General features: G+C 35.0%; 1 protein-coding gene across 2 annotated transcripts in view; it reads right to left on the bottom strand.

Moving 5' to 3' along the window:
- Positions 1-1,931: 1,931 nt before the first annotated feature.
- The window catches only part of DTNA (dystrobrevin alpha), a 154,785-nt gene continuing 142,920 nt past the window's right edge, over positions 1,932-13,796 (bottom strand). For both annotated transcript variants that reach the window (XM_032223035.1, XM_032223036.1), the window contains 6 exons: positions 13,633-13,792; positions 12,520-12,609; positions 11,546-11,714; positions 9,963-10,095; positions 8,333-8,380; positions 1,932-5,297 (listed from right to left, as the gene is read on the bottom strand). In XM_032223035.1, coding sequence (XP_032078926.1) covers positions 8,363-8,380; positions 9,963-10,095; positions 11,546-11,714; positions 12,520-12,609; positions 13,633-13,792 — 570 coding nt within the window. In that variant the 3' untranslated portion in view covers positions 1,932-5,297; positions 8,333-8,362. The remainder of the gene's footprint in view (positions 5,298-8,332; positions 8,381-9,962; positions 10,096-11,545; positions 11,715-12,519; positions 12,610-13,632; positions 13,793-13,796) is intronic.

Raw genomic sequence — 13,796 nt, 5'->3', positions numbered from 1 at the left:
AGCCTCGGAGGCAGTTGCTAGCTAGCTCCGCGAGAGAGAGGAAGAGAGGGGGGAGGGAGGGGCTGCTCAAAGCAACAGAAAAAGAAAAAATCCATGAGGGAAGTCCGCGGTCTTCACATGGAGTAAGTCTTCTCCTCCCTCAGCCACTGGCAATAGCTCCCAGGGACGTGCGGGCGGGAATGCGCTCGTCTCGAAGAAGAATATACGCTCCCAGTTGCTAGGAGAGCCTCGGCGGCTGAAGGCTTTTTTGTAACTTTAAAAAAAATCAGGACTTTTAAAAAAAAAACCGGGACGTGGGAAAAATTGTGAAAAAGCATGACTATCCCGCCAAAAGCGGGACGTCTGGTCACCTTATGCTATCTCTTATCTAGAAGATGATGAAACAAAAGTTGCAGAGTGAAGAAATCTAGTTGACACGGCATTTGGAAACAGACAAATACAAGATCTGACGCCTTAATTATCCAGCAAGCCATTTAAAAACATTATTTGGAGAAGTAGGGGTAATATTATCTGAACTGACCAATTTTGCAAATCAGCCATCGAGGCAGGTAACGTTTTTTCCACTACAGTATCTTGATAAAAATTCAAAAAATACTAGGATACTAGGGATTGGACTAGATGACCTACAAGATCCCTTCCAACTCTCTTAATCTAATCTAATCTAATCTAATCTAAAGGACCATTATCAGATGAGTTTCATAGTCCATTTAATCCAGCAATCTGATTGCAAAAATAGGATTGACATGTCTTTTAAGAATACGACATGCATCACAGTATATGCTTTGACAAAACAGAGCTTATTCTATCAGATGCCATGACCTCTATTCTGCATGACTGAATGTATGCACGTTTTTTAAATAACAAATGAAAAACAAGAGTTTTTTCTTATCAAAGCCAGTAACATATTTCAAATAAAATTTGAAAATTTAAATTTAAAATTTAAAGAAAGTAAGAAATTATATAACCAATTGGCTAAATTTGGCTGAAGTAAAATTGCTGTATCTCTCCCCATTGGCTATACTGGCTAGGTGTTAAAATTGTAATTTAATATAATCTGGCAGGCTATTAATTCCACACATCTGAAAAGAATCTTAGTAGCATTACTTGTCTACTCCAAATTAGATCCTGAAGAATTAGGAGCATATATTCACTTGTGAATTTGAACGCTGATGATAAAAATGAAAGGAAAAATCTGGTAATTTTATGCTAACAGATTGCCAATGGAATTTGTAATTTTTCCTCTGTATCTGTAAGAAATCCAGACTCTCCTCCTCATCACCATCATCCACCCATGCTGATATTTTTATAGTAGATCTTTTTTTATCATAATATTCAAATTATAGAATTCCCTGTTTATTAATTCTCTGTAAATGTTTCAGTTCTAAGAGGCTTTTTCAGTCTGATTGGAAGGTCATTACATCTGTCAATACTGTTGCTCGTGAGCATCCCTTTTGTGATAATCATGTCATTCTGATGTTAGCAGTCTTAGATATTATTATTAAAACACATATGTACTTTCATGCTCCCCTCTTTTTTTTTAACAAATCTAAGAAAGAATTCGTCTGGAAGAGGGGAAAATGTATCTTGGATTCAGTGTAAACAACAAGGGAGACTACATGAATTACTTTTAAAAATTCTTTTTTAATGAAGAAATAATTCCATTCCAAAATATAGACACACAATTAAATAGTTTAATCACTTCAAAATATGTCCCCAATAGGCTTAACAGACACACACACACACACACACAATACTTAACAGCAATACAAAAAAAACCCATACAATAATAATTCTGTTTACAATACCAATGGATAATGTAAAATTTGCAGTGTGTGTCCGTTCAGACTGGTGTGAAATAACAGTAGTTAAAAACATCAGACAGTTAGTAGTTTCAAGATGTAATTCTTCATACTTTTTTGGGTTCACAGATAAATTCCTGTCCTGTCATTCAAGCTCTGGCACTGAATTGAACCAACCTAACTGCTGCAACCCGCAGTTGTGGTATTTACAAGATATATCTACAGCAATTCCAAGGAACTCATAAAAATGGAGGAAAGTGGCTAAAGTAAAAGGCAGACATCTGTGCTAAATAATGATGCAACATTTTGTCTCATGCATATAAGAAAATACATATTATCACAACAAAGGCCACACACCTTTTAATGCAGTTTTAAAGTTAACATTACTACTTACAGAGATTCTATCCTCTCTTTTCTTTCAACATTCAAGAATCCTGCTATCTTCACATTCTAATTCCTGCCTCTTAATGATCTTTCCATTAACAAACCACAAGGAGTTTTGGGCTATAGTAAACAGCCATGAAAAATGATAAATGGCTATTTCAACCATTCCAGCAACTTTGAGGTTCGCCGTCCAAACATGTTTAGCAAACAAAGACTGTATGGGCTAAAACATTGGCACATTTGGGACAAAACTCTCACTCAACTTCCTCTACATGCTTGTTTCATTGTGCATGGAAACGTATGTCTGTAACATTAGCTTTGGGCCTGGATTCCTTAGGCATGCAAGTTAATGTTCATCTGAATAAGGACATCCACATTATATCCTATTCCATTAGGTTTTTATATGACATCCCAGACAAAATACAGAAACAGGTAATCTGATTAAGGACTTTGCTAGTGGAGTTTTATGCAAGCATAACTTTATACTAACAACATTATGGCCTAGGAGGTTGAGTTCTGTGTTAGAAGATGACACTTTTGGTTTCCAGATGCTAGATAGAAATCAGGGGAAAGTATTGTCCATACTGAGCCACTGTCAACTTAACACTGGTTGATGTAGCAACGTTTGGTTTTGGTGGCAAATGAAAAAGTGCTTTAACTTGGACTTCCAAAGTATAAGAGGCCACCTAGAGCTCTGCTTTGGAGAATCTGTGCTGAAACCAGACTGAGAGAATGGTGCATATGTTGTGAAGACAATAAGTGTTGCACAGATTTCCCAAAGTTTAGACTCGTGCATGAGCTTTACATGCAATCTGGGTGTGTAAATTAAGGACTATATCAGAGAAACACAATCCCTATTCTAACTGCAGGTATCTAGCTGGATTTCGATCTTTTTAATACAATTTTGCTTCTCTTTAGGAAATACTTGGCTGGAGTCCTGAGTTGTCAGCAAGAATTGCCAATATACTGTCTAGTACTAACTGATGTGTGCTAGGCACTAGTAGAGAGTAACCAGTTCCTGAGAGAAGGGCATAGGAGAGGTAAATTGTCAAAAGTTATGTATCCACCATGTGAAGATGGTAGACACTACAGGAGTAAAGAGTAATTATTGCGAGGTTTCTGGGGTGTCTCTATGTATACATTTTTAAAAAATATTTTCTTCAGTTCTCTAAATTCTGTGATTTGAGTACATAGAGACAATGTTGAGAAAGACACAAGAAGGAAGATGTCAGGAATTATTTTGTTCATGAGTGAGAAAGTACCTAGAGTTATTTAATTTATACATCTTTGATCTGAAGCATGTCCCTTGTAGAATCAACAGAAAGATTCATCTTTTCATTTGGACAATGAAATATGTAAGCAAGTTTAAGGAGCTATTATTTTTTTAACAATAACTTTGGATTTATATATTTCAGCTTTTCTAAATTCGTGCTTAATGTTAGAGTTGTTGCAACATTAATAAAACATTGCCATTACGCTTAACAATTTCTAAATAATTTGCTGTTTTCCTTAGGGCTAAAATTTGCTTGTAACTAATTTACTATATAGGGAAAATAAGATTGTGAAGTATCTTTTCCAAATATAATCCTCAGGGAAGCAGCCTCCTCTCTATTATTTTTTTAAATAGCATATTAAGATTAACTCAAAAGAGATATTGTTGTAATTACATAATATATTCTTTTTTCTTTTTAGAAAGGACACACCTCCCCTCCATGTGCTTTTCATATTTAGCAGATTACCCCATTCAGCCCCTGAAGAAAGTCTCTCTACTCATTCCAGGAGTGTCCAGAGGGTAAGATTAAAAAAAAAGCAAGAGGGCAGCCATGATAATGTGATAAAAGCTCTGCCTATTTATATACATTGCAAGATGTGCATGGCAGCAATCTTGATTTTCTTTTTTTTACAATACCCTGCAGATACCCCTGGCCCATTTCCAAGAATGCACACAAAACAACTAATGGTTGACTAAGGCAATGCACATTCAATAAGAAACGAAAGTAATTGCAAGCAATCTTTTAAAGCCTGTACATTTAAAGCTGAAGGCCTCAACCAACAAGATATGAAAGATGGAGATAATGTGAAAGAAAGTTCTAAAACTGCAACAAAATAATAAAATGAAGATTATACAATTAGTTTAGGGATTTTATGGCACCTGTGGTTTATAAACAGCTTTAGTAATGAGTATTTCAAAACATAGTTCACAGTTTTAAGAAGATCTGTACTGATTTTAAAAACTAGATTCTATATAATTTGAATGTTGTCTTTTGTATATCATTTCTATTTGGAAAGAAAATATTTACACTAAGTTCTATGGCTGATTTGTTAGATTATATTTTGAAAGAAAACATTCGTTATGTAGTAGCCCTAAGTCATAGAGATACTTCTTAGTGCATTTTGTACAAGTTTGTTTTTAAATTTTCATTTATTTATTTTGCAGAAATATTAAAAACAAATTGCTATCCAAAGATGCAATATTGTAATATCAACATGTGTGCAATTCCTAGTAATATCTGTGAGAATTCTGCAAGTGTGGTTGGGTTTAGTATTGCAACTATAGTTCATTTTTGGGCTATAAATATGTACACACAGGAGTATATTTATTCAATGATAAATGCATCATTATACTTTTAAAATTTCCTCTATGGAAGAATAATGTACAGTGTGTAGGAAAGTGTTCTAAAACCTCAAATTATTCAGAAATCAAACTCCTAAGATAAACAGTACTGTCATTGTAAACTGAACAGGTTTGAAAGTGCAAAGGGTTTATATTTTGTTAGTACAGCCAGTGTTCTTCATCAATAATAAGCCATGTTACACATGATGTAGCTGATATAATTTAACTTTAAATAAAAATCATGGTTTTTTAATCTTCAAAAATAAAACACCTACAAACTAGAACTTGGCATACAAAATAATTGTGCTACAGTCTGGAGACCTAGTTGGTTAGAGAGGCTGCACTTGATTTTTCACTTCTTCATTGAAGCTGGCAGCTAGGCTATCTTTGTCATTGATCGGAGTGTTGTCTTCTTCTTCTTCCTCTTTTTCCTCTTCCTCCTTCTCTTTCTCCTCCTCAGTTCTTACATCACTTTCATTATCCATTTGACTGCAGCTTTCCTGTCAAGAAATGTTTTAATAGTACTATTTATCACATGTCATAGAAACATACCAGCCCTATTTAGCCAGTGTGCAAATGTGGAATACGCACCATGTGAACATTCCTGATAAGCCCACTCCTCACTGTTACTTGAATTAGGCTAGCTTCCTTTAGACACCTGATTGGACTTGTCTTAGTCACATTTTACTCTACTCTTTACTTTTACATTTTCAGTTCTGCATATGCTATCTTTAAGGATAGGTGTAGACTTTCTATTCTGAATACACAGTTAAGCATCATTGGTAGGAGAATAGAGTTACTGATAAGATTTGTGTGATGACTGTTCAAAATCATATAATACCGGAATAATATTATCATTAAAATTTTGTGTGTATGTGTGCTATGAGTGAGTCTTGACTCCTGATCTGTGCATTTTTCTTAGCAGAATTTTTGAGAAGTGGTTTGCCATTATCTTCTTTTTAGCACTGAAAGAGAGTAACTTATCCAAAATTACCCAACTGGCTTTGTATTTAAGGCAGGATTAGAATGGTCTTCTAATTTCTCATCTCGTGCCTTTAACCCTTATCCCAAAACAGCTCTGTATCATCAAATTGGTATATCCATCTTCCCTATTAGCAAGTCAACAAAAATCTATCAGCTCTACAGTAATACTGTATTCTATTGCACACATGTATAGTATATAGAGCGCATGCATCTTTTTGGCAACATTTCCCGGTTCTTTAAAAAATATCCACAAACAATAAATGGTAATAGAACAACAGAATGTTAACAGTACATATAGATTATGGTAGCCAGATTTTGTTTGTTTAGGAAGGACATCATTTGAGAAAAGATGTATCATGTCATGAATTAAACTTAGGCCCCAAATTATGAGAAAGTTGCTCCATAAATATTATGATTGATAAAGTTGAAAGCCATGGGAAGATGGAAAAGTAATAGCAGGACAAAAGTCATATTATCTATCTAGAAAACATCATTATGGATTTGGAGTTTAAATCTTGGAAACTAGCCTTCCTCAATATTACAATATTACCACTTCCAGTACATTCTGGTGAGAAATTTGGGGTAATATTAGTATGGTAATATACCTGGAAAATATCAGGTTGGTGATATTTTTTATATGACAAAACTCCAAGCATTATTAATAAAAATATAAAAACCTTAGTAGCTTCTAAACCAGGGAACAAGAATAGGTGTCTTGTGTGGCTTGGTGATATAATTTGGGACAGAGACAAAATTGAAACTCACTCCATATGATAAGTATCTCTTGGGAGAAAGCTGCCATGAAGAATTCTGGCCTTTAAAAACTATATTAATTTAGTAGAATCTGAAAAATATTTATAGTTCAATTATGTGAGATTAAGTATTTTTTAAATAATTTTACACTTGCATTGAAGGATCTTCCACAGCATTTAAGAAGGACTAGAATAATTCTATTCAACCTTCTGTACTAATATCCAAATACAAAGTATTAATATTCAAAATTACTTATTGTTTTTTTAACAAACTCAAAAGCATTTTCATCTGTAATTCTTTGAATGGCTAATGTCTTAGATTTCACTTCATAATTTTTAACACATGAATTGTTTAAAACAAATTAGAAACATTTGAATACCATTGACACTGACAAAATCATGATCCAGGGGTGGGTTCCTGCCAGTTCTACCCTCTTCTATAGAGGAGGTTCCACAAATCTACAGTGCCATTTAGAACCGGTTCCAGCTCCCTCCCCCCGCCGGTCTGCACATCATCAAGATGAAGAGCGAGAGGAGGAATTCTGGGAGTTGAAGTCCAAAAGTCTTAATACTGTCAAGCTTGAACACTCCTGGGTTTTTTTTCTAAAGTTTAGTTTAGTTTAGTTTATTTGGATTTATAGGCCGCCCTTTTCCCTGAGGGGACTCAGGGCGGCTTACAATCATTAGGGGGGGGGGTGAAATTCAAAACAAACAATATGTGCACAAAATAAATAAAGTAATAAAAACACAACTTGCATTCAACATTCACACTCGGGTGGGGCAAATCGAAGACTTATCCCCAGGCCTGTTGGGATAGCCAGGTCTTAAGGGCTGCGCGGAAGGCCTGGACGGTGGTGAGGGTGCGTATCTCGACGGGGAGATCGTTCCACAGGGTCGGAGCTGCAACAGAAAAGGCTCTCCTCCGTGTAGTCGCCAGTCAGCATTGACTGGCAGATGGAATTCGGAGGAGGCCCAGTCTGTGCGATCTTATCGGTCGGAGGGAGGTAATCGGCAGAAGGCGGTCTCTCAAGTAAAGGGTTAGGGGTGCAAGGATCTTGTACTTGACAGCTTTAAGACTTGCATGCTTCAAATGCCAGAGTTCCTGAGCTAACATTTTGGTTGCTAAGCAAGAGTATTGTTAAGTGAGTTTCACCACATTTTAGAAGTTGGCCATGCCCACCCAGTCACATGGCCAGCAAGCCACTCCCACAAAGCAGGCCATCCCTGTCTATCCCAGGTCTTTGGAAAGGTCTTGATAGGTGGACAAAGATGCCAAATCCAGTCTAAACATCTGCCTGATTCTGTAATAATATTGATTCAAAACATTCTTATGCTGTGCTACAAAATATTGCTTTGAAAAGTGTAGACACTAATTATGATACATGATAACCCACATGCAACTCATTTGCATCCAGAAAGCAGATGTATAAGCTAAATCACTAAATTCTAGTTTGGGGAGTTATGTTTCATATCATTCTTTCCAAAGATGGTATTCATTCCATCCAGTAGCAAACAGTGTTTCATATTAACAGGCCCATAAAAACAAATCACATAGCCTACACTCCTCTCAATAGCTTTTCCACTGCTACAGAATAGGAACTTATTCTCATTTGACAATTACAGTTAGAATTGCAAAATGATTACAGTATTGCAAAATAATTACAGTATATTATAATGTATTGGTGAAGAGAAAAATGTGGCCAACTTCTTTGCCTCTCCCCCTCCCATCTTGCACTCCAATCAGGATAATTACTGAATGAAAGTGATTGATATCAGTTTTAAACCAACTTAAAACTTACTTGAGAGGAGAGTGATACAAGGATGGTTACTCATCCTTGTAAGCTGACCTGTAAAAAAGAAAGTGAAAACAGAAAATGTGAGCAGCCAGATCAGTGCACCATTCTAAAGACAAAGGGACTCAACAGGAGTGAGAGGTGTCATATGGGCATGCAAGAATAGTACACACCAAATGAAGAGGTTAGCATGCAAGAAGAAACTGTGAGAAGGTTGTTGCTGCAGAAAATGCTAGAAAGGATGAAGATTCAATTTGTTCAATTTGTTGCATTTGCTACAAGGCCCAACCAAAAAAGAGAAAGAAGATTATCTTGTAACTCTTATTTCTAAATACTTTAGGCAGTTATAGGCAATCATTTCTCATTTGTATTTGTAACTTTTACAATATACTCATTTTTTATAAGGATATGTACAAATGGTCCTAAAAGTACAAATTTTCAACATTTAAAAGTACTTCCTAAGATAGAGTTAAGTTTCTCATTAATCAGTATTCCTTACATATAGTGAAACAGAAAACACATTCTTATATTATTCAGTGCTTTGATCTTTTTAATATTTCTTGTAGATATAATCCATATTCCCAATAAATAAGCATAATATAGGCAGATTATCTGCTGGTTTACTTAGAAGTAACATTTCAACATATACCAAGAATTTTAGATTTTAGACTGATTTCTATAATGCCAAAATTACGGCAGGAAGATATTGCTATCTTTTTAAATTGCTAGAAAATTTTAAAATACTAGAAAATTACTAGAAAAAAATATTTTGCTGCTTGGACCCACACATATACTATGCTGATAGTTTATGACATCCTAAGATCTTGAGAAGATATTGGTCAATATGATGGCTAGTAGCAGTTAAAGACCTGGCAGCTGTGATTACACACTGTTGTTAACATATTTGTGAAATAGTCTCTATAATTGCATCAGAGCAATTGTGCTATCAGTGACTCATATCTTCTACATGGTTTTAGCACTGTCAGTACTTATGTTAGTACTAGTATCTGATGTAGTTTCTAGGGACTTTGTGAACTGAATTACTGGGTTTTTTTATAATGTCTGCCTATGTTGAGAGAGCATAAGATTCCTACTATTATCAATGTACACTAGTGGCAGCTTTCTTTAGTGGGCTATAAAATTGGACTAGCTTTGTTTGCTTATTTGCATGGATGGTAGATAATTAGGTTTTAATTTGAAATTATTTATTTTGCTGAAGAAAAGACACTGTATTTGAGATGATTTTGAGTAAGATGAAAGTTCTATCTTTGGAGATTAAGTCTTGATGGCTCATTCACACATGCAAATTACCACTTTCTTTCACAGTATAAAAGTGCCAAGAATGCATGTGTGAACACCCACCTACTCTCAAAGTTATTTTGTCAAAATAGAACAGCACACTGTTGACAGAGTATGTTACTAGTATTTGTGATGCACCAACTAACAGCTTGTGAAGGTTAATGTCAGCCTTTTAATTTCAGTACAAAAAGTACTTCCTGATTCACAGAAATATGAATGCATCTCACTATTATTTGGAATCTATACTCTTATCACATATTCTTCAAAAAAACAAAATCTAGGACAGTAAAATTTCTTTCCGCTGCGCAATTTTGTTGAGTTCTTATCTTATTTTTACCTGATAAGCTTCATCTTGCATTTTCTGCTTCAAATACTCCTCCATCTTGAGTTCATTTTCTAGTTGACAGACAGAATCATTTTCATAGTTCTCATCATCAGCTCTAACGTAAGACTCTCCATCCTCTGTAACCCTAAACACAATTATTAATAAATAGGGTTGTGCAATTACTGCCTGACCTACTTCGTATTCAGATGCTTCTATGTAAAAGCAGTAAGTTCCATCTTATGTTAGTCTAAATTTGCAGAAGTGATGGTGGGGAAACAGAGTATACAACCCACACCAAGTCATTTATATTGTGGAATGTGGGTTTAGAAAAATCCAGTACCCTTTTTCATAATTTAACTTTTGTAGAACAGATTGCCTAGGAGGGCATTTTTGAAAACCAGTATAGAATGAAAGTGGTAGAAAGCTCAGGGCACTATGAAGATTCAGGGATGTGGTAGGGAGCTCCTATACTGGCTTTTGTGAGTTCCCATAGAATGACTTCTGATGCTGATTGTGATTTTATACCAAATATGGTAGCTTTCATATTTTGTATATTATTTAACTTGGTTTTTTTTTTCTTATGAGCCTCTCAGAATGGCTTAGATGAGATGGGCAGCCATATAAATCAATTACATAATAATAGTAATATGCAGAACTCTGTATTTCAGAAAGGTATGAATTATATGGTGGACTACCAGTTTGGTATGTTGTGGTGAATACCAGAATGTTTGGTGCCCAGAACTGAGAATTATACCCTTTTACATCCTGTAAAAGCATCTCTTAATATTTTATCTAAATAAACATGCAGAACAAACTCATCTGAATCATGTTAATATCTGAAGCAATGACTTCAACAGATACTTGAATTTCATTTGGTCTTTTGCTATAATGTTCTGCTTTGGATCAAGATCTTTTCAAGATCTCGCCATCTTGTAAAAGGTGTCTGAGTAGATGGGTATAATTATAGGATCACCACCAGAGATGGGTTGCCAATTTTTCTACTATTGGTTTAGGCACATTCCCGCGCACGACACTTCTACACATGCGCAGAAGCACCCTGATGGGTGGGCAGAGCGTCCCGCTACTGCTACTACCAATTCGCCTAATCCGGGCCGAACTGGGAGAAACCTCTGATCACCACTATGTAATTTTGTACATAGATAGATAATACACTTAGTTTCTAAATTTCCATCTAAAGCAGTATCCTCATCTTCAGCAGAAAATTGTCCATTCTTCTCAAAGGAAATAAAAAAAAACTACACCCAATTTTGGCATATTTTCTGAAATGCCCCTTTGAATGGATTCAAATGATGTTCCTAAAAGAGACTTGGCTGTTCTTTGGTATATATTAATTATCAACAACTTTCATCCTGAGTTCAAATATAAAAAACATTGCAAATTGTTTTTCTCACCAAAATCTTATGAGAGTTTCATATTGTAGTTCAAAAGTCACTCTTTATTGCTATACTTGGCTTAATCTTTACTTTAAAAAGCATCCTAATATTAAATGGAAACTTAATTTCTCAAACTTTGTTTATTGAAGACAAGAAAAAGATAGAAATCAAAGAGAAGGCAAAACAGGATGGAATACCCACAGGTCACTGCGAATGGTTCCAGTAGCAGCTACATTGTGAAGATATCCTGGCTTCCTGGCATGGATTTGTGCCAGAAAAGCCTTTTCAGAAGTTGGTGATGGAACAAGATCATCAAAATGAGTCCGACCAAACTCTGAATCCACATTACTTTCTGTCTCACTTCCAACTTCTGTATGAAGAAATAGGTTGGTATGATAATTATATCTTTCGTTCCTATTCCTAGCATGCTTCTCTCCTGTTTTTATTAGTGTACATTGCCATCTTATATTGCTAAAGAAACACCATACTGTCCACATTAAAAACACATGCAGAGCAACTTTCACTTTTGTACAGTTCAAATTTGCCATTTATTACAACTTGCAATATACAGAAAGTAAAGCTTTGATGCCAAGTGGGGTGACTCAGTGTACCTGGTATCCCTAAATCAGGGAATATGCTAATGACTGGGTAAGCTATTAAGCGAGGTATTAACAATTAATTACATCACTGGATTGCCTCTTATTACAATACTGATGCATGAACCCTTGGACAGTGTTGTTGTATAAAGAAACTAAACAGCATTGACCATTTGTTCAGCAAGAAGACATATTGCTGCATTTGAATTCATTTGAGTTAGTTCAATTATATTCAGTGAGATTTAATTTTTAAAATATTTCAGTAGCACCTGGCATTACACGAGCTATCAAATCTGTACTCCACATAAATATAATCATTAATAAGGCAATCTAACTCTTATTTAATAGCCATAAAAATTAACAAAAATCTCAGGCATTTAAAAAGCACTGGAAATAAATAAATATCACCAATTTAAATGCTGAAATAAGAAGGAATCTTGTGCTGAAAAGACTAAATCAGTAGTTCAAACTGTTAAATAGTAGCTTAAAATATTTTGCAGCACATTTTTCTAGATTGCAGCTTATCTTTAGACTATATATTCAACCAGTATAAAACACTTATCCTTTAAATCATCAGACCTGAGTTTAACTCTTTCACGAGAGAAGACATGGTATTGGTGATAGAATCAGCAGCTACCAACAAGTCATTTCTTAAATTTCTTCTTGTACCTAATCAATAGAAAAGCAAAGTGCAAAATATTTTTAGCAATGTTTTGAGTTTTTTGTGTACATTTAACAAGGTAAAATAATAAATGATGCAAAACTCAATTAAGAAAACAATTTAAAATTTATGAATTTTAAAAATCTGTTTAGGTAGTTTTTATAGTGGCATAATCTCTGACTACCCACACTACACATGTATTAATTTCTTCATGACCTCTGCAGAATAGATTGGCTTTAATAAAATTAATTAGTTTGGAACTGGTATACTTTTTTTAGGTAGGCGATATAACGCTCCTGTATCAAGATATAACTACTGCCATATAAGGACAGCATCAGATGGGGAAAAATTAGATTTGGTAAAATTCTGTCTGAATTCTCTGCCTTCTTTATGAAAAATTAAAGAGAAATTATTTATCAAATGAAATATGCTAGAGTAGGTTCAGTGATTAGCCAACTGTTGTTTTTAGTTCTAAGATATTTTATGTTTTTCTAGGGATATATGATGAAATTATAACAGTCTGGGATAGACAGCACGAAAATGATATCCAACAGCTTGGCCTCTGAACTACTTGCAGCCATATTGTAATAGGACCTTGGAAGCCAATGTAGAAGCCTCCGGACTGTCAAGCAGTTGGCATGAGGAACAATAACTACAAAGCACAGCTTATAATAGCACATTATAAATAAGTACAATTGCTATTGTCTGAGAATAAAATGCATCTCTATGTATATTTGCCAATAAAAAATACTGTGTCCTTTGCAGATAATTTAGAAAACTGGACATTAGATTGGAAGAATTTTTTTCTCCCATTATTTTATTATGCAGCAATAAAAACTAATGTTATTTTTTTTCCATTTCTGCTCTAGTCTGCCGTGAATAGTCCTCTGATGCTGCTTGTCCCAACTACAAACTTTGAATTACTTGATTAATTATTTTAAGAAAAAACTCTTTTCAGAGAGTTTAATAGATATGCAATGAGGAAAGAAGCTACGATTAATTTTTTAACAGAGGACAGTTTGTACCATTACCTTGCGCAAAAGCTTCTTGCACATCTCCTCCCACCCCTGTCAGAGAATCTTGTGGTGTGTGGGCTGGGGTTGAGCTGGCAGATGCAGATCTGATAGGCATTGGAATTGGCCGACTGATCGTGTGGCTGGGAGACGAGCGAGGAGAGCCTGCTCCTTGGGTCTAG

The sequence above is a fragment of the Thamnophis elegans genome, chromosome 8 (genome assembly GCF_009769535.1).
Source record: "Thamnophis elegans isolate rThaEle1 chromosome 8, rThaEle1.pri, whole genome shotgun sequence".
NCBI classification, from domain to species: Eukaryota; Metazoa; Chordata; class Lepidosauria; order Squamata; family Colubridae; genus Thamnophis; species Thamnophis elegans.
The sequence above is the reverse complement of the archived record's forward strand: the minus strand, read 5'-3'. Positions and strand labels throughout refer to the sequence as shown.